General features: G+C 29.6%; 3 protein-coding genes across 4 annotated transcripts; 1 reads left to right on the top strand and 2 right to left on the bottom strand.

Annotated features, from left to right (window-relative positions):
- Positions 1-2,038: 2,038 nt before the first annotated feature.
- LOC127747679 (chromo domain-containing protein LHP1-like) lies at positions 2,039-4,433 on the top strand. Its single transcript, XM_052261825.1, has 5 exons — positions 2,039-2,118; positions 2,665-2,690; positions 2,823-2,909; positions 3,094-3,339; positions 4,190-4,433. Exons 1-5 carry the CDS (start codon positions 2,047-2,049, stop codon positions 4,431-4,433), a joined length of 675 nt encoding a protein of 224 aa, XP_052117785.1. The 5' UTR covers positions 2,039-2,046.
- A 5,793-nt stretch (positions 4,434-10,226) lies between these two features.
- On the bottom strand, positions 10,227-12,989 carry LOC107490379 (LEAF RUST 10 DISEASE-RESISTANCE LOCUS RECEPTOR-LIKE PROTEIN KINASE-like 2.1). 2 transcript variants are annotated; one of them, XM_021143099.2, is made up of 3 exons: positions 12,168-12,989; positions 11,732-11,773; positions 10,227-11,421 (listed from the first exon to the last, which is right to left on the bottom strand). In XM_021143099.2, the coding sequence occupies exons 1-3, from the start codon at positions 12,946-12,948 to the stop codon at positions 10,271-10,273; spliced, it is 1,974 nt and encodes a 657-aa protein (XP_020998758.1). In that variant the 5' UTR covers positions 12,949-12,989; the 3' UTR covers positions 10,227-10,270. The 2 variants fall into 2 exon arrangements, with proteins under 2 accessions (XP_020998758.1, XP_015966636.1); XM_016111150.3 differs by having other exon boundaries at positions 11,732-11,770.
- Positions 12,990-14,519: 1,530 nt separating this feature from the next.
- LOC107490396 (protein SAR DEFICIENT 1-like) lies at positions 14,520-19,161 on the bottom strand. Its single transcript, XM_016111165.3, has 7 exons — positions 18,953-19,161; positions 18,752-18,830; positions 18,018-18,624; positions 15,851-16,011; positions 15,515-15,709; positions 15,237-15,336; positions 14,520-15,125 (listed from the first exon to the last, which is right to left on the bottom strand). The coding sequence occupies exons 1-7, from the start codon at positions 19,045-19,047 to the stop codon at positions 14,824-14,826; spliced, it is 1,539 nt and encodes a 512-aa protein (XP_015966651.1). The 5' UTR covers positions 19,048-19,161; the 3' UTR covers positions 14,520-14,823.
- Positions 19,162-22,071: the final 2,910 nt, after the last annotated feature.

Genomic DNA, 22,071 nt, shown 5'->3' with positions numbered 1-22,071 from the left:
TTCCCTAAGGCTTTAGTTGCTTTGTCCTTGCTAAGAGAAGATGAAGACCGATCACAATCTGTATTGTTCTCCAAAGAAAGATTGTCGAACTCCTTAGTTAGATTAAAATTCAAAATTTTAAACATAGAATCATCAAAACAAAATAAAAAAATCCTAAATCAAAACATATTAAAAAAACCTAAATCAAAATAGAATTAAAATAACCCTAAATCGGATATCGTCTGGTGCATGCTGCTGCTATGCGTGGAGGACAACGACGATTATTGGTGCGTGGAGGACGACGATAGTTGCTGATGCATGGCACTGTGGGGGAGGATGGAGAGAGAAGCGCTTCGAGGATGGGGGAGGGAAAGAAAAGGGTCGCGCCGCCGTGGGACGCAAGTCAGGGTGCTGTGGGGCGGCGTCGACTATGAAGAATAGGGAAGATCTTCGTCGCTATAAGAGGCTGATAAAGTGAGAGAAGATTCGACACTGGGAGAGTGGGAGTGGGGTGTTTCGACACTGTGAAGAGTGAGACTGAAGAGGAGATCCTTTTGAGGCTGTTGTTGGCGCCGGCGCTGGTAGAGGGGCTGCAGAAGGTGGTATGAGGAAGAGAGATGCAAAGTAGAGAGAGAGAGATTGAGAGAGAGGGGGTCTTTTAAAATGAGGAGAAAGGATGCACGATTCCAATTTAGGGTGAAATTACCATCGAATTTACCAGTAGATAAATCCGATAGTAATACATTGCGCGTGACCAAAACTCAGCATTCTGTTCACCGAGTTTTACTAGCGTCAAACGGTAATGATTGCGCCAATTAACCTTTTTTTCATCCAATATTATCGGAGAATTTATCATCAGAAAATGGAATCAAATGATAACTTTTTTACCTAACGAATTTATTGCCAAATCCATCAGTATATCCACCAATAATGCTAACGCTAATATCTAATAGTATTTAGCGTTTTTTTTGTAGTGTGGTGGAAAAGGCGGACAGGGGCGGTGCGAATAGGGGTCGGAGAGAGGACGTAAAAGATGGTGATGGAAATAGATGCAGGAGGGAAAGATGGAGGGGATGTGACCATAGTGATGACAGTGGTAAACGACAGTAGTAGCAAAGCTATCGGTGGAAGTTGCTTCCAGATCTGAGGTTGAAAATATTCCCTGAAGAAAGAAGAGGATGTTTTTTTATTTTTTTTATTTTATATTAATTTGATTTAACTATGATTAATCATATATAGTTAATAGTATATATGTATTGATATTAATACGAAAATTATATTTAATATATTTTTAAAATACATTAAATTTTAATTTTTTGAGAATTATTTAATATACGTATGGTTTTTCTTCTCTTGTTTTTCTAGTAACATTTTTATCATCTGACTTATCTTGTTGTTCTATATTAGATCGGACAGTATTTGAAATACTAAGGTGATTTTCTTTTTCCGACTTTATCTTCTCATTGTCAATATCTAGTTTACCTACTTTTAGACATTATAATTTGTATCTATTGACATTAACTTTTTAAATTTTGTTTCTGAGCTTACTATTACCGCAGCCTTATCAAAAAAGACATTTTTATGGCAATAATCTTAGAAAAACTTACCTTTTTTATACACCATAATCTATAACCTTTTCACCCTTCATGCATATCTTTCTACTCATATATCTAAAGCTTAATTATGAGAATGATTTTGTTACATATGGAACAGAACAACACAAATAAATTCCGACGCGTTTTTCTCTTATTAAGGTATGAATTATTTGTTAAATTCTTTTGACATATTTGTAAATAAGTAAAAAATATATATGTTTCCTTATTTAGCATCCATGCGTATCTATAATTCAAATGATAGAGAAATACATTAAAAAAATTGCCAAGTAAGAAAAGAGAAAAGATACACATTTATTAAAATACTATTTATACATAAATATTACCAAATTTAAAATATGCATTAGATGTTAACATTATTAAGTGTTAAATTCACGCATTAAAAGGGTGTCTCTAAATATATATATTATTGGTGAGTCGTGTTTTACTCAAGAGTCAGTGAAAACAATCAACAATGCCACCAAAAAAAGATATTGATAATCGCAGTTATGAAGTCCACTCCATTCGCCGTAAGAGAATCCATCGGGTATATGCATATTCCTTTCATCTTATTACAATATTTTGATTGATATAAGATAAGTTGTATGAAAATATAAAAAATTAGTTATCAGTTAACTATCATTAAGAATATATATTTAATGTTCATAGAAAAAAGTTTGCTATATATTGTTGTAAAAAAGTTTAATTATACTATCATAACAGATTTACTTATTCTATTATTGAATGTTTGATTATTCTAAAAGTTAATTATTTTGTGAAAAATACGTAAAATAACATATATTTGTATGTATGAGATTACTGATTAAGATATTTTTTGGCTGATTTTAATTTTGTGTTCATTGAATATTTTTTTATAGAAAAATAGTATGTGTGACTGGTTGGAGACTTTGTCACCTTATTAAGAACCATGAATCTGATGAATACAGAATCAATTTCGGATTCTATTATTTTAATTTATTATATGTTAATTTATTATTCTTCATCGCTGTGGTGTATGTTACTGTTATCTATTATTGGTTTATCATGATCAAATTCTAATAAAAATCTTTGAATATGGGAATGTCATATACAGGGTAAGCCACAGTACATGCTCAAATGGTTAGTTCTTATGATCATTATTAATGCTCTTTTCTTCTATTTTATTAACTTATATTGTTATTGTTTATTGATTTTGATGACTTACATTATCAAATGAATATTTTAATTATGTATGTGGTGAAATATAAATAGGGCAGGATGGAAGGACGTATCAAACACTTGGGAGACTCAGGAGAGCCTCCATCATATGCGTGATTACGTTGATGACTTTGATGCTAGGTATGATAACAAAAAAGAAGCATGTATATATCAAATATATTTCAATTCAGTGTGATTTTAGAAACGTTAATTGAGTAACTATTTAATGATTTTTGGCTATTATTTTTACGTGAAAATATATCTTCAAGTGAATAGTCATATTTAATAATTAAAAAGTTTTGAATGAGATTTTGTGTTCTTGAAGAATAAAATCAAGAATTCGTGAGAATCTCAAGAAGAGGAACAAGCATCAGACCACTCCTTCACAAGCATCGTTGTGTCCTTTTATTGCGAATCCATCTCCTCTTTTTTCTGAGTCAGAAGAGGAGGAGGACGAGGACGAGGAAGAGGAGAAAGAAGAGAAAGAAGAAAAAACTAAAGATGATAAAGAGGACTCTGATTATGATGTGAATGTTAAAGTCTCCCCTGGTGTTAGACAACCAATTGCAAGGTACACCCTTCATTCCATCAAGTTTTTATCTGTCATTATTTTAACAACACAATTCACCAGTAAAAGGATATTATGAAATCCTACATGGAATAAATCCACTTTCAATTTGGTGGAAACTCACGTGCAGTCAATTTCAGGTGAAGTTGATAACTGAAAGTCATTAGATAAAAATTTAGTTAAATCATCTCATTTCTGAGTCTAAAAGATTATAAGGTATAATTTGTAGTAATCTATATGCTTGTGTTAATAACTAAGCAATATCCATGGCTAATTAAAGATCTTTAATTTTTAATTTCTATTGGTAGAAGCTTTATTAATTAAAATTCTTAAAGGTAGTGATGACTTCATCTGAAACTTGGTTTAATTTAACATTGTCTCTCTTGAATCAAATTCTTAGAATTAAGTATTTTGAGCATTTTTTAATTTGTAAAATAGTTAAAGTTTCAAAAGTATTGTGAAGATATCTGCAATTTGTTCTTGAGTTGGACAATCTGCAGCAATAACAAAGTAAATGTTCCATCAAAGTAAGATCGTGTACTATTTATCAAATTAAACTATGTTGCTTCATTGACAACATGTATTAAATTTGCCATGATGAGTGTTGATAACTATGACTAATAATTATTTCTTGGAAACAAAAATGTGAAGAACTTGCAAGAATATGAAGAACAAGAGTCACGAATCTTCAGGTGTTGATAATCATGTGCATGTGTCTTCTGAGGAAGAAGGTTATGATAAAGAAGATTGTAATGTCAATATTGCCTCTACTCCTCTTCAAACCCCAAATCGTAGACTATCACATGATGATGGCAAGGAAGACAATGCTCAACCAGATCCTGAAAATGTGAAGAACTTGCAAGAATATGAAGAACAAGAGTCACGAATCTTCAGGTGTTGATAATCCTGTGCATGTGTCTTCTGAGGAAGAAGGTTATGATAAAGAAGATTGTAATGTCAATATTGCCCCTACTCCTCTTCAAACCCCAAATCGTAGACTATCACATGATGATGGCAAGGAAGACAATGCTCAACCAGATCCTGAAGAGCATATTCTTGCCAATCCTCAAATTGTCCTTTTTGCTGATCCAATTTAAGAAGGAGGAGGAGATGTTAGTGTGGATTTGATGCAGGCTTTGAATAATAATTACCAATTCAAACTTATATTATTGGTGATGTTTATTACTTTGTTTTGTTTGATGGGAATAAATTATAGTAGTTGTGGAATGATTTAGTAGTTCTTGGTATGAAATGAATATTTAAACATTTTATTCCATGTTTTGGACATGGATTGGAGATGATTATAATAACTTGTTCGTATCTCTTATGAATTTTCTAGCATATTTAATTTTTGTGCATTTCCACTACTTTGCTTGCTGATTCTTAGATGGAAAAGAAAAAATAAAATATAGAATAGTTTAGTATTTTTGAGTGATACTTGTTAGAAAAACAAAGTAACAAAACATAATAATCATAGACAAATTAAAAATGCATGCCAAGGCCATTGTGACACATTTGCATATACTGTCATTTTATCTTATCTATTTTTTATTGTATTTTTGATAGGTTGATGAGTGTGCAGGTAACAAAAAGTTGTCTATATTTACTGTCCACATCTATGCCTATGTCTATGATAAATATGAATATCGTGACAAATATTTACTATTTATTTAGTGAGATACAAAATTTGAAAGAACATTATATAAAATACATGTATCTAATGTATTATCAGAGATTAAACATGAGACATAAAGTTTTATAATAATTTTGTTACTACCTGGTTGGATTGGTTTAGTAGTTAGCTCACTATTCCGGTTAAGCAAGATTCGGGGGATAGAATACTGCCTTATGCATGCACCAACGTATTGGCTAGAAAAAAATCATTAAATAGAATTTCGATCTGTAATAGATTAATCCTTAGTCTGCTGGGTTAGGAGATACCGTGAAAAACCAAAAAATAATTTTGTTGCTTCGAAATAAAACAAGCAACAAAAGCTAAACTCATGGTATCACATCACATGACACAATACTTTACAGAGTCTATCACTCTTATATTAAAATAGAGACAAAGTATTCATCAATACTGCCACTCTCACATAACACTCACCTATAAACCAAAACTTATCACCTCCCTAACAAGACAAAACTCACCGATCAAAAAAGCTCAACTCATCAACAACAGGTCTTTAACAGATATAGATGCAAGATATATAAACAAAATTAATTTAGACAAGCATGAAAATAATAAAAGATCTTCTGTTATAATAATCATGCCATGAATATTTGACTATAAAAATAATACTATATTTCCAAGAGTAGTGATCAAATTTTTGACCACATAATTAATAAAAAAGGTGAATTATTAACATGCTAAAAAAATTTTATCTATGATTATACTAATCAACAGAGAAAAATGAATCAATAATGTTAGAAGTTGTACAAGATTCCACTTTGGTTTGAGTTGGGGAAAAATTGAAAGGCTTAAGTAGACTTTGCAACAGATCAATCCTTCCTTCAAGCATTTCAATGACCCTACTCATTGGAGGTTGAGGATATTCCCTTGAAGAAAGAAGAGGGTGTTTTCTTTATTTTTTATTTTTTATTATTTTGATTTAACTATGATTAATCATATATAGTTAATAATATAAATGTATTGATATTTATAAAAAGGTTATATTTAATATATTTTTAAAATACATTAAATTTGTTTTTTTTAGAATTATTTAATATACATATGATTCTTCTTCTCTTGTTTTTTTATTATTTTTATCATCTGACTTATATTGTTGTTTTATATTAGATTGGACAGTATTTAAAACAATAATTTTTTTTCCAACTTTATCTTCTCATTGTCAATATCTAGTTTACCTACTTCTAGACATTATGATTTGTATCTACCTGATTAACTTTTTAAATTTTCTTTCTGAGCTTACCACAAATACCATTATCGCAGCCTTATCAAAAAAGAGACATTTTTGCTGGCAATAATCTTAAACAAACCTACTTTTTTTTATATGCCATAATCTATAACCTTTTCACCCTTCATGCATATCTTTCTAATCTCATATTTAATGCTTATGAAAATGATTTGGTTACATATGGAATAGAATAACACAAATAAATTCCGTGTTTTTCTCTTATTAAAGGATGAATCATTTGATAAAATCTTTTGACATTTTTGCAAATAAGTAAAAAATATAAATGTTTCCTTATTTAGTGTCCATGTGTATCTACAAGTCAGAGGATAGAGAAATATATTTTAAAAAATTGCCAAGTAACAAAAGAGAAAAGATACACATTTATTAAAATCAACAATGCCACCAAAAAAAGAGATTGATGGTCGCACTTATGAAGTCCACTCATTCGCCGTAAGAGAATTCATCGGGTATATGCATATTTCTTTCATCTTATTACAATATTCTGATTGATGTATATAGAAAATCAAATAAGTTATATGAAAATATAAAAAATTAGTTATCATTTAACTATCATTAAGAATAAATATTCGATGTTCATAGAAAAAATTGGCTATATATTGTTGTAAAAAAGTTTAATTATACTATCATAACAGATTTACTTATTATTTTATTGAATGTTTGATTATTCTAAAAGTAAATTATTTTTGTGAAAATATGTAAAATAACATATATTTGTATATGAGATTACTGATTAAGGTTTTTTGGCTGATTTTAATTTTGTGTTCATTGAATACTTTTTTACAGTAAAATAGTCTGAGATTGATTGGAGACTTTGTCACCTTATTAAGAATAATGAATTTGATGAATATGGATACAATTTGGATTCTATTATTTTAATTTATTATATGTTAATATATTATTCTTCATCATTATGGTGTATGTTATTGTTATCTATTGGTTTATCATGATCAAATGCTAATCAAAATCTTTGAATATGGGAATGTCATATACAGGGTAAGCCACAGTACATGCTCAAATGGTTAGTGCTTATGATTATTATTATTATTAATGCTCTTTTCTTCTATTTTATTATACATATATTGTTATTGTTTATTGCTTTTGAATTTTGATAACTCACATTATCATATGGATATTTCAATTATGTATGTGGTGAAATATAAATAGGGCAGGATGGAAGGACGTATCAAACACTTGGGAGACTCAGAAGAGCCTCCATCATATGCACTATGATTTCATAAACGTTAATTGTGTAATCATTTAAAGATTTTTTACTATTATTTTTAGGTGAAGATATCTTCGTTTGAATAATCATATTTAATTAAATAATTTTAACTGAGTTTTTGTGTTCTTGAAGAATAAAATCAAGAATTTGTGAGAATCTCAAGAAGAGGAACAGCAGTCACAACACTCCTTCACAGACATTGTCATCACGTCCTTTTATTGCAAATCCATCTCCTCTTTTTTCTGAGTCAGAAGAGGAGTCAACAGAGGAAGAGGAGGACGAAAACGAGGAAAATGAGAAAGAAGAGAAAGAAGAAAAAACTAAGGATGATATAGAAGACTCTGATTATGATGTGAATGTTAAAGTTTCCCCTGGTGTTAGACGACCAATTGCAAGGTACTCCCTTCATTCTATCGAGTTTTTATGTGTCATTATTTTAACAACACTATTCACTAATAAAAGGATATTATGAAATCCTATGTGGAACGAATCCACGTTTAATAATTTTGTTTTCAAATAATATTTAGCATAAGTTTTGATATTTTGAGAATTTTATTTCTGCAAATTGGTCATAATAAGTAAATCATATCTATAAGTCTAAAAGTTTATCAGGTATAATTTGTTGTAAATTTATACTCGTGTTAATAACTAAGCAATATCTATGACTAGTCAAAGATCTTTAATTTTGAATTTCTATTGGTAGAAGCTTGATTAATTTAAAATTCTTAGAGGTAGTGATAACTTCAACTGAAATTTGATTTAATTTAACATTGTCTCTCTTGAATCAAATTCTTAGAATTAAGTATTTTGAGCATTTTTTCAATTTGTAAAATAGTTAAATTTTCAAAAGTTTTATGAAGATATCTGCAATTTGTTCTCGAGTAGGACAATATGTAGCAATAACAAAGTATATGCTCCATCAAAGTAAGATTGTGTACTCTTTAGGAAATTAAATTATGTTGTTTCAGTGACAACATGTATTAAATTTGCCATGATGAGTGCTGATAAGTATGACTAAATTATTTCTTGGAAACAAAAATGTGAAGAACTTGCAAGAATGTGAAGAACAAGAGTCAGGAACCTTCAAGTATTGATAATCCTGTGCATGTGTCTCTTGAGGAAGAAGATTCTGAGAAAGAAGAGTGTAATGTGAATATTGCCCCTACTCCTCTTCGAACCCCGAATGATAGATCATCGCATGATGATGGCAAGCAAGACAATGATCAATCAGATTCTGAATCGCATATTCTTGCCAATCCTCAAATTGTCCTTTTTGCTGATCCAATTTAAGAAGGAGGAGGAGATGTTAGTGTGGATTTGATGCAGGCTTTGAATAATAATTACCAATTCAAACTTATATTATTGGTGATGTTTATTACTTTGTTTTGTTTGATGGGAATAAATTATAGTAGTTGTGGAATGATTTAGTAGTTCTTGGTATGAAATGAATATTTAAACATTTTATTCATGTTTTGGACATGGATTGGAGATGATTATAATAAATTGTTCGTATCTCTTATGAATTTCCTAGCATATTTAATTTTTGTGCATTACCACTGTTTTGCTTGGTGATTCTTAGATGAAAAAGAAAAAACAAAATATAGAATTTGTGTAGTTTAATGTTTCTGAGTGATACTTGTTAGAAAAACAAAGTAACAAGACATAATAATCATAGACAAATTAAAAAAGCATGCCAAAGCCATTGTGACAAAATTACATATACTATCATTTTATCTTATCTGTTTTTTATTATTTTTTAATAGGTTGATTGAGTGTCCAAGGAACAAAAAGTTGTGTATAGTTGCTGTCCACATCTATGTTTATGATAGAAATGAATACTGTGACAAATATTTACTATTTATTTAGTGAGATACAAAATTTGAAAGAACATTATACAAAATACATGTATCTAATGTATTGTCAGAGATTAAACATGAAACATAAAGTTTTATTATAATTTTGTTGCTTCAACCTAGTTGGATTGGTCTAGTAGTTAGTTCACTACTCCGCTTAAGTAAGTGTCGAGGGATGGAATCCCGCGTTGTGCATGCAGCAACCTATTAGCCAATCGTAGAAAACCCTTAAATGGAGTTTTGATCTGCAAGGATTAGTCCTAAATCTATCGGGTTGGGAGATACTGTGAAAATTCCAAAAATAATTTTGTTGCTTCAAAATAAAACAAGCAACAAAAGCTAAACTCATGGTATCACATCACATGACACAATACTTTACAAAGTCTATCACTCTTATATTAAAATAGAGACAACTATTCATCAATACTGCCACTCTCACATCACACTTACCTATAAACCAAAACTTATCACCTCCTTAACAAGACAAAATTCACCGATCAAAAAATGTCAACTCATCAACAAGAAGTCTTTTAACAGATATAGATGCAAGATATATAAACAAAATTAATTTAAACATTATACACCTCTTTCAAGATTCAACTCTACTTAAAACAAATTTACCAATCCATAATATGCAGTATAGTTATAGTTGACTATTTTAGGGCTTCTTCAATGAAATGTCATGAAAGATATCTAGTAATATATATATACATATTAAATTAGAAACTAATTAATAACGTACACTAGTAGTATGTAAATAATAAAAAATCCTCTGTTACAATAATCATGCCATGAATATTTGACTACAAAAGTCATATTATATTTTCAAGAGTAGTGATCAAATTCCTGACCACATAATTAATAAAAGAGGTGAATTATTAACACGCTAAAAAAAACTTATCTATGATTATACTAGTCACTTAATCAGCAGGGGAAAATGAATCACTCGTGGTAGAAGTTGTACAAGATTCCACTTTGGTTTGAGTTGGGGAAAAATTAAAAGGCTTAGGTGGACTTTGCAACAAATCAATGCTTCCTTCAAGCATTTCAATGACCCTACTCATTGGAGGTCTTTCTGATGGAATTGTTTGAATGCACCACAACCCTACAATGATCATTTTTCTCACTATCTCACCTTCCTCATTGCTCATAGTAGCACCTTGCCATGCTACACTACTCTTGTCATTTTCAATATGCTTGTATATCCAATGAGGAAAATACAACTCACTAGAATGACTAGTTACCTCAGCATTTGTGTTATTATGCTTCCCTCCCACCATTTCCAGAATCATCATTCCGTAACTATATACATCAGATTTATGCGACACTCCACCAAAGTGTCTGTTCCATACTTCTGGAGCTATGTACCCTATTGTCCCTCTAGCATCCAACATTGTGACAATGCTGTGTGTCTTTGAGCAAAGCTTAGCCAACCCGAAATCCGAGATTTTAGGGTTAAAGTTCTTGTCTAGGAGGATGTTATTTGGTTTTATGTCGAAATGGAGAATCCTCGTGTTGCAACCTCGGTGCAAGTATTCTAACCCTCGAGCTATCCCTTTCGCAATCCGGTGTAGCCTTTCCCAACTCAAAGGTGGATTGGTTATAGGATCATTGTTATGTATATACTTTTCAAGTGATCCATTCAGCATGAATTCATAAACAAGAGCTTTTTTCTTGTTACCTTCGAGACAGAATCCGAGTAATGCAACAATGTTTACATGAGATGTTTTACTAATACTCGTGACCTCATTGATGAACTCCTCACCATTCCCTTTGGAAGCTTTGAGAAGCTTTACAGCCACAGGACCACCATTGTTAAGGAATCCTTTGTATACTTCTCCATAACCACCTTCCCCGAGTTTCGACTCGAAAGAATTGGTCATCTTCTTGATATCTGAATAAGTGTATCTTTTTATGGCTATGGGTCCATGAGTCTTCATGAAGGCCTCAATATCTTGGTCGTTATTTTTTATCTTCAAAATTTCAGGCATGATTGGTGATAGTTTGTGTCTAAAAATGTAAAGTATGATGCATGTTATAGGCAATACTCCAATTCCTGCAGCTATGAAACCTGTAAGCAGAGATAGAAACCCAATAAGATGAATAATCAAGATTCTACATTTGGATTATAATCCAATATGAACTGTGGTGTTGTAATTAATGGGGATTAGATTATGTGATTTAACTTTGGACTTAAATTATGTATCACAAAGGATATAATCAATGACATAAAGTAGCAAGGTAAAGAAAACTCTCATCTTGTAAAACTCTTTATTTATCTTCTATTGTGAAACCTTTTAATGACATTTAATGAACAATTTTGATTATTATTGTGAGAAACAAGAGAATAATAGAAAAAATAATCGTATGGCACACTATACCTATAATTAATTTCGACAACCTGCTCTTGCTTTCCCCTGCTACTGAAACAGAACACAGTCAAGAATAAATAAAAGTTAAATTGAATTAAAATTTCAAACTATTGGCAATATTAAAAACATGAAAACAACCATGTCAAAAAAAAAAGTAACCACTATTCCTACCCTACAATTACATATAACCATATGACTAAGACGCCTGTATAACATAAATAGTAACTTGATGAAACAACATAAACTAAAACATCTTTAATACTAAATTTTGAATAATATTATTTGAGTGAAAACTCTCCTCTGATTGTCTTCATGTGAAGTTGTTAGTTGAAAACTGTTAGATGATTTGACATATTTAACTGAATTATTATCTAACTGTTTTCAACTATTAACTTCATATGAAAAAACATGTATAGAATAGAAATATGGAAAGAAATTGTGATACCTTGACAATTGTTGGTCCTTACAGTACCATCCTTGCAGAAACACAAGATCTGTTTGTTAGTACTACTGTATCCACAATATCCCTCAGAAGCCTCACACTCTTTGCAAGTCTCTTCAGTTTCCCATTCAAGCACAAACCCTTCATTCATAGCCCTACCAAACTCACTCACCAAACCATATTCACCACCATTACTACTAATCTCATCCTTCATCACTGTCACATCAACATTCTCCTCACACCTCTCTGACCAATCAAAACCCTTGCTCTCATTCCCCTTCAAGAACACAAAAGACTCTTTTGACCCTTGCCTCAAACAACTTATATCAGGAACATTAGAAGGGTGTGAAGTAGTAGAAGTAGAACAGTTATAGTAAAAGCTAAGGTTCAAGTTCAATGAAGAATGAGAAAGAGGTAAGTTCCCTATTGGAAAACCATGAAGTGCCCTTGGACATGTTTGGTTTGTGGTGTCGAAATCAATAAGCTTAATGCTATGGTTATCATAGTCTATGTGCTTAACATAATAGTATAAACCTGGTGGTGGAGAGAAAATGGTGTTGCCATCGTCTAAGCATATTAAACCAAATTCTGGGTAGCCACAATATTCTTGAGGGGGAGAACCATGTGAGAGCCAAAAAGGGTAACTTATGTTAGGTCCATTGGGGCAAGATTTTGTGCCACAAAGTGTTGAAGATGAAGTGGTGTTGATGATGTTGTTGCCTAAGGAACTATGGAACAACAATGGGAACAGAACTAAGAGGAAGGACAATGCAAGTTTCAACATTAGGGAAAAAATGTTATGTGGTGTTTGAATTTGGTTAGAGATTGATCACCGTTTGAACTCATTTAAGGAACGGAAAGTGTACGGAATTGGAATTATTATAATAGAGCATGCGTGACGCTAAAGGAATTAAGGAAGTGACTTATTTTCTTGGTGTTGAACTTGGCATATAAGTCATGACTTAGTCTTAAGAAAATTAAATGCCTTCAAACTTTAGTTCTCACTTGTTGAATATTAGTGAAATTTCGTTTAGAAAATTAAATAAGGGTATGAGTTGCATATGCTTACTACTTTTGGAATTGATGGATATTGGAGAGTCAATTTCTCACTTATTATATTAATTACTTTGACTTATTTAACCTGCACGATTAAGGACAACCTTTGCAAATGTTCCTTTAGAAGTAAAACTTAATAACTATTCTATTTTAACTATCCAGTATATTAGTTAGTCTAGTTACTCATAGGTCATAACTTTACAAGGGATTCGAGAAGATTAAGATTTTCAAATACAAAGCAATTTAGTATCATGAATATATTTAAACAAAAATAATATTTACCTTCAAAATCAACTATAATATATTTATGTATAAATATATGTATAATTTAACTTATTTTTAGTGTGTATTTTATATTTTTATGTATATTTATATTAATGACTAATTTTAGTAGTTAATTTTGATATACACTTATAGTTGATATTTAAAATATTTTTAATTAAATTGTTTATAATTCTTTTTTCCTATTCATGCTCTGTATTTTTTTTATTATTCTTTCAATTCGCATCTTGCTTTATATATATATTAAGAGAAATAATGGTTGTACAATATTTTTGTATATAATTTAGATCTTTTACAGTGAGATGATTGATAAAACGAGAGGTTAATAACAGTTAAATTTATAATTCTCATATGTAAATTTTACTGTCTTAATTTAAAAGTAATGAATTTCTTACTTCAAACAATTAAGCACGTGCAATGTTTCTAGTGTTGCAGAGCTTGGCGACAGAGGAGGTGAAATGCCGGAGCCAAACCCAGGTGGTGGTGCAGCATGGAAGAAAATAGAAAAAAAGCAGGATGAAACAAATAGTGAAAAAGAGAAAGTTATGGTATGGGAGAAGAGGAAGAAGGAAGAAGAAGAAAAAAAAAAAAAGAAAAGAAAAGAGAGAGATACGAGGAGGAGGCAACAACTGAGAATGAAAGTGAGGAGTGAATAAATTAGGGATTTAGGTTTTTTAGGTTTAAATACAATTTTAAATTGATAATTGTGTTGAATGTTAAGTTTTATTAGTTTAAACTTTAAAGTACATATATTAGAAATATTAAATTTCAAAATTTATTGATATTAAATTATTAATTTTAGATATTTAAAATTTTATATTTATTTAAACCGATTCAATTACGATTAAACTACAATTAATCATTAAACTTTTAAATTAGTCTCTTGATCGATTCATCAGTAACTGATCTAATTCTTAGACCCTTCACAATGAATTTAACATTACCATACCAATCCATCCAAAAACTAAATCCAGAAAATATGGATCAGACATTAGGGAGTTTGCTACGTTACAATAGATATCATATTCCATGATCAACATTAATGGCATAATAACAAAAGCAACTCTAATTTAACTAATAATAATGGGCATAGCACATAACCCTAATTTGACTCTTCCAATCCTTGCCTCTATTTACAACGCAAAGTCAACTAGTTGACTAAATTGTCATCTTATATTATACTCTATATATATTATTGTTGGACACAGTATTTAGGGGCACCCTACCTACAAAGATGTGTTACAAAGTGTCTTATACATGATTGTAAGTAGCATGCCTACACATACATACTGTACATTGTGTGTAGGAATTTTTGTTACTCCTAAATATGTCTCCTTGGAGCCTCGTCAATGACACAACCTGAAGTGGGTGTTATATCACCGTCCGATTGAGATCCTGATGAAAATCCATAGGGAAATCCATTGGTGAATGATGCTGTGGTGTATCCTGGGTTACTATTATTCAGGGACCACTCCATGGACCCCATTATTAGTGCACTATTATCATTGTTGTTATTACTTGGTACATAGCTGGCAGTGGATTTGTCACCATAATAATCGTTGCTATCATATGTTACCACCGAACCTGGATGATTATTTTGATATTGCTCCATATTTGCATCACCTATTTATTATATAAAATTCAATTAAATAATGGAATTACTATCTTATCTTTAACTAACTTAATTAGCCTGTTCATATTCATTTGTATGAAATTATAATTAATGTTGCATACCTTGGGTTAACAAAGCAATGTTATCATTCAAAACCCCATCAAATTCCTCCAAGTTTTGCCATTTAGCGTATGCTTCTCTCACCAACTTCTCTATATAAGCCTGAAATTGTAGACAATAATAAAAATAATTATTAGAGATAAAATTATTTATATATTTTTTATTATTTTAAATTAAAAAAAACAATTTTATGTCATGATATCAGAAATTTTATGATAAAAAAATTATACAAAATTTACAAAAAACGTGCTAAAAATATAACATTTCATGTGTTGCTTACCCTATTCAAATTGGTAAGTTCTTTGGTAGGAAATGTGTGGCCATTGACATCAGCTTTAATCAATTGGCAAATTGGATTAAGAAAAAGAGTGAAATGAGGGCCACGGTAGATGTAGATCTTGCTTCCCATTTCACAAGTCTTTGCATGCTTGATTGTCACTTCCCACATTTTATCTGACATCCCAATGCCCAAAATCTACTTCCAAATATCATACAACAACAAATTAAATAATTATATATTATTTTTGTTTAATTAATATATAATTATTATTTCACATAATAATATAGCCTATTTAAGATTAGGATGTATGGTGCTATATATATAATACTCAGGTACCTTTCTTAGCCTATGAGGATCAATAACTGATAGTTTGAGAAAGTCTTGAACTGTTTTGATCCCTTCTGAGCTCAATTTTTTGTGGAAAGCTCCATCCTTTCCAATCTTTTCTAGCCGCCACACTTCGTCATTTAGCATTGGTGGGTGATGTTTTTTGTACACTTCAAATTAAATATATGAAAACAAAGAAAAAGAAATACGGTATTTAGCATATATATAATCGCATGAATATTGAATAATTAATAAATGTTTAGGTGCAACTTTAAAATTTATCAACTTAGCTAGCATTAATAGTCAATGCTATGCATAAGATTAAAGAATGTTCTCCCCTTGCTAAAAATTTGAACCCTAAAACAAGTCAATGCAAGAACAATTATTTAAAGTACCACTAGCTACTTGCTTGGCTTTGTATATTTCATTCACAAATGGCAAGTTGGCGAGTAATAGGAGTAGAATTTGCATAAAATACAATATATAGAAACATAAAAATATTGATAATTAGGTATCTACATATCTTATTAATTTATCATCATTAAAATGTTTGTTAAAAAAAAGTGGTCAAATATTTTAATATCTAATTTAATTTGATGTATATTTATAAGTGTTTTAGATGGTATATATATGTACAAATATAATATTACTCTATACTGGATCAGAGTTTATATATGTTGCATCAATATCATGTGGGTTATTTTAATTTCACATCATAGGTAGTTGCATTGGTGGGACCCTAGCATCTATGTTCATGGTGGACATGGACATGGTTCTTAGCTGTATAAATATATTGACCAACCATCACTTTCCACTTCATAGTTTACAACCACCATAAAATTAAAGAATGTACAAACAAAAGAGAAAAGAAAAAGTAAAAAAAGATGCATTATATTATGTTATATGATCATTGATGAATCATGGCTATATATCACACTAGCTTTCTACAAAGGGTGAAAAAGATGCACCCTTGCAACTTGGGCTACTACTAATGCAAGTGTTTAATACTACTGCATAAAGTGTGACAATAATAAATTTAGAATCATAGATAAGGTTAGATAATCAATTTTTTTTGTTAATAACAGTTACTTTTTTTAAATTATATTATTTTATCTTAAATTTTAAATTATAAATCTTTAATATTAAATTCTAAATTATAAAATTAAATACTAATATTAACTAACTAAAAATTAATTTTTTTATATTTTTCGTAATATAATCCAACACGAGTTAAATTTGTATGTACTCTTTCAAACCAGCAAATTATTAATAGACTTTAATCACTATACCCTAAATTTTAGATAACTTCAACTGCATACAGAAAATATGTTGGATTACTAGGCACATGCATGTAACATCAAAATTAATTTACTTTGTATTTTTCTGTTGCATGGAGACAATAGTAATCAATAACTACTACTTTTCTTCCATACTAGTTTTATTTGAAAAAGTCTAAGAATATCTAAATATTTTTAATATTGTGTTATCAATAATCACCAGAACGTTTCTTCGAGTAACAACAAAAGCTATTGACTCGAGAGACTTATATTTTAAGAAAACTAGACTTCCATGTTGATTATTAGTTATCAACAACCTATCTAATATGTCAATTATTTAAATAAAAGCATAGTTCTATTTATCAGCTAATTATTTATATATACCGATAGTTGTTATATATCAACTACAAATATATATTGAAAAAAAAAGTTGAAACAACGGTCAATGCTGATAAAAGATCACATATATCTACATTAATATCTACGATGTGAGATTGAGAGGGACTTATGCACTTGTCTATCGTTTAATGGAACAATATAATAATGATAGTTCTTAAACACCAACTAAATTTACTATTCTCAGGAAACATATTTTTTTATTATTATTTATTTGAAACCCCTCAATAAGCTTGCAAATGTATATATGCTTAATTTAGCTATAACGTTTTTCTTTGTTATCCACTTTCAAATTTTTATTATAGCGAAAATTTTAACTAATTAAAATATCAAAAATGTTATTTGTACCCTAAAATTAATCACTAAAATCAATTATTAATATATTTGTGTATAAATATATGCGTAATTTAATTTATTTTTAATATGTATTTATATTTTAACATGTATTTTATATGGTGTTACTGATAGTAAAATGATAAATATATGAAGTTGAGAAAACTTACATTCTCCACGGTGATCCTTGACAACAAAAGCTTCAGTAATGCCTTCTCGAATTGCAAGAGCATGGTGGTTAGTCCCCGGAGCCACCCTAACGGCAACCCGGAACTTCCGGCTGCGAATCCAGCTACTATTATCGGTGAACTCAATGTCCCCAGTTGGTGCAATGCCATCCCTCATGGTGAGGTTCAACTCTCCGGCAAGCAAAGGTCTCTTGCCAGTTCTCTCCTTCACTATGCGGCTATTGAATTCTTCACTACTCCAACCACGAGAAGATGAAGAAGATGAAGACGAGTTGTCATTATCAGAAAGGGGGAAATCGCCGTCGAGCACGAGGAGTTCGAGCTTGATTGGGTGTGGGAGGCTTGTTGGAACCATCTGGCCACTGCTCTTGTCCATGAGAAGTATGCTTATAGGGTTGCCTTCGACGTCGAGGATTCGGCTTCCGGTGAAGATTGGAAGGGATAGCCTCTTGCTGAAGACTAGTTGCAAGGTTGATGATGGTTGATCATCGTCAAATGCTTTGATTCTCAATGATGGTGACCTTGTTAAGGACCTTGACGAAGAACAAGAACACCATTGCCTCATCGCTCTATCAACCTCTTCACTCACCTAACAATAGTAGTTCAATATCTAGGTTATAAACTCGAGAGTTAATTTCAAAGAAAAAAGGTAACATATATGCACGATTTTGTGTATAATTTTTGTACATATTTATCGTTTAGTTCAAAACTCTTACCACTCTCTTGAGCACAGGTTCCAAGGCTACTGTAAACAAGTTTTGCAAATTTTTCACCTTAACAGCTTCGGTTATTACCCTGTCAAATAAGATATAATTAGACAAAAACTAATTAGTAAGTACGAAAATAAATAATAATTATATAACCCTAGGTAGAAATTAGAAAAGAAAAGAAGCTAATTAAGTAGTAATAATACATACGAAGCCAAAGTAGGCCTATTAAATCTAATCCGTTTGTCGTTTGGCTTATCTTGGTCTCGATCATCAGAATCATCCAAAAACCTTTTCGCCGCCATTTTTTTTCTGTTCTGAAGAGTTTTAGTACCAAATAAAGAGAGGTTTTCAGGAATGAAGGAAGGAATTGAAGGAGCAAGTGCAATTGCAAGAAGAGGGGTAACCGTATGACTTGGCTTTTATACCCAAAGTTATATATATACTATAGTATTATTACATTTCATAAATATAATAAGAATCTAACATATAATATAAGGAAGGTTCTTGGAATGGTGAAGGAAATAATAGCGAAGCAAGTAAATAGAATGATAGATTGATAGAGCAAATGAAAAGAAACAGCGCGCGATGAGTATCATATGATGTAACGACTTTGACGTCAACACCCATCCAAAGTCAACTCCTTCAATATAGCAATCAAAAGAAAAGTAATCTCTCTACAAAATTATGTTTTATATTAAACTTTAATGAAAAAAAATTAGGGATCAATATTTTTTGTAAAAAAATGAAAAAAATATTGATTAATGTTAAATACAAGATAAACGTACGAAAAATATTGGACAAATACTATTTCTCATTTTAAAATGTGTTAAAAATTGGTTGAGAAAAAAAAAAAACAATTACGATCACTCTCAACCAATATAGTAAAAAATGCCCTTCTAATTTCTAAGGATAACTGTATCTAAAAAAGATGTACGTATGTAGAATACTTTATTTTTATATTAATATTAATTATGAATAATTTAAATTTATTATTAAATAAATCTATTTTTTAAGATATAAGATCCTAGGTTTATATAACAAATCTCACTTGATAGGATAAGGTTTTATATTATTATTATTATTATATATTGTATATTTGGTCATTCATGGTAAATACTATTACAATTAGGAAAAGTATAGGTGAACAATAAAAATATTGAACAATATAAATAATAAATATATCAGATGTTCATTTTACTAGTGTACGGATAGTTATTTTAATATTAAAATTTAGAAAGTTAATTTAAAAATGTAGTGTATTTTTATTTGATTGGTAATTGTTCATATTGTTCAATAAAATCATTATCCCCTAGTATTCCCCTTACAATTAAAGTACTTGTATTTATGTATTGCTAATATTGTACATTTATTTGTACTATTGTATGTATACATTGTTTTTGTGAGATTATACAATTCTTTTTGTAACTAATTAAGCAGTATTTTTATATACCGATTGAGAAATATTTAAGATCATTAAAATTTATTATTTTTTATTATTATTTAATTATTAATATTTAAAAATATAAAATAAATATATTATTAAATTATTAACTTAAAAATTAAATTAATAATTAAATAATAATAAAAAATAATAAATTCAGATGATTTTTAATATTTTTTTATTGCGATATATAGGGAGAGCTAACTGCCAATGCAAGTAGGACCCAGAAACTCTGGAACTCCTCTCTACCTATGGAATGGCATAAAAGAACAAAAAGTAGCATTCACTATAAATAAAGCAATTAAATTACAATTCAAGGAAATTAGATTTTCTTAGTGGCAATAATAATGCATGACTATATCTAGTTAGCTAGATAACCTAAGCTGATTTCAATTCTCATATTATTTGGTGGGTATGATATATTGTATGACAAGGAACAAATTATTGATCTCTCTTACTGTGATATGGAATAAAACATTTCTTTAACTAATTTCGTCAGCGTAGTCTGATTCCAAGAATTTCAATAGATAATCACATCTTAATAATATGATATAGTGGTAGCTTTTGTACAATAACTATTTTTCTTTGTTATAGAACTTTGGTCAAACTACATGCATGTTCCTAGGAAGGATCGGATATAGCGTGCCGGAGATTGTGTGTAATCCTCAAATTCACCAGAGTTTTCAAAGAAAAAACAAGAAACTCACTTGTAATTACTTCTTGTATGACTCGTATAGCAACAAAAATAATCAAACAGAAAATGACATTTTCTTCTTTTGTATGTGACATATCTAAACAATATTTTTCTTTTTTTTATTCGTAAAATATAAAATTTTTTTATAAGATTAAATAACTTATCGTTTAATATATTTTAACTAAAATATCTATTAGTAATAATTATAATTATGCATATAAATTAATGATATTTATTTTATTAATAATAATAGTATAAAATTTATATTTATTATTATGTAATTAATTTTATTTTTATTATTATTTAAAACAACTAAATAATTATGGTTAACTTGTATATATAATTATAATGATTATTATTGAATGGACTAAAGTATATATGGGTTATTTTAATTTTATAGGAGATTATTAGAGTGTATATTTTATAAATAAAATATATTATTTAGACATCTTGTAAAAGAGAAAAGTGCATGTCATTTTTCATTAATTAAATGTTGGGGCCATCTAGTGTACAGATGTATCTGTACAGATTTTTGTCCTTTTGTGGCTGAAAAAGCGTGTCATTAAAAGTGTTGCTTAAAGAGAAAGTGTTACTCTTAATCGTTAACTTGGCTCTGATACCAAATTTTAAGTCGTCTTTTCTTTTAATTTCTTTTTCGAAAGTCGAATAATTTTCCATTTCATAATAAAATGTATTGACCGTATTACTAGTATTTATACTTCTGATTTTTATAGTTTTTCAATCTTGTTTTAGTTTATAATATTCTTTTTTGCATGGATTATTGTATATAAAACTTTTTATCTGTTTGTCTTTTTCTTTAATATAATTTCTTAAATCCTCAAAGACTTCTTTTATTTCTACATTTTCTGTTGTTTCTAAATATCTTTTTAATTTTTCAACTTCATTTTCCATTTTTTCTTTTAACAGTTTTAATTCTTTTAAGTCATAATATGGTTTTCCAGGCATTTATAAATTTTTTAAGTTTAATTTCAACTTGTTTATATTTATTCTTATTTCTATTCTTTTTATTATAAGGTCATCAATTTCGATCTGAAGATTATTTAATTCCCTTTTATACTCCTTTATTTTACTTTTTAATTTTTTCGCCCTTTTCCTTTTTATTTTATTTTCTGGTCTTTCAATCTTTGTATGCTTCATTATTTATCTTAGAATTTCTGCAAATTCTATCAT

The sequence above is a fragment of the Arachis duranensis genome, chromosome 5, assembly GCF_000817695.3.
Source record: "Arachis duranensis cultivar V14167 chromosome 5, aradu.V14167.gnm2.J7QH, whole genome shotgun sequence".
Taxonomy (NCBI): Eukaryota; Viridiplantae; Streptophyta; class Magnoliopsida; order Fabales; family Fabaceae; genus Arachis; species Arachis duranensis.
The sequence above is the reverse complement of the archived record's forward strand: the minus strand, read 5'-3'. Positions and strand labels throughout refer to the sequence as shown.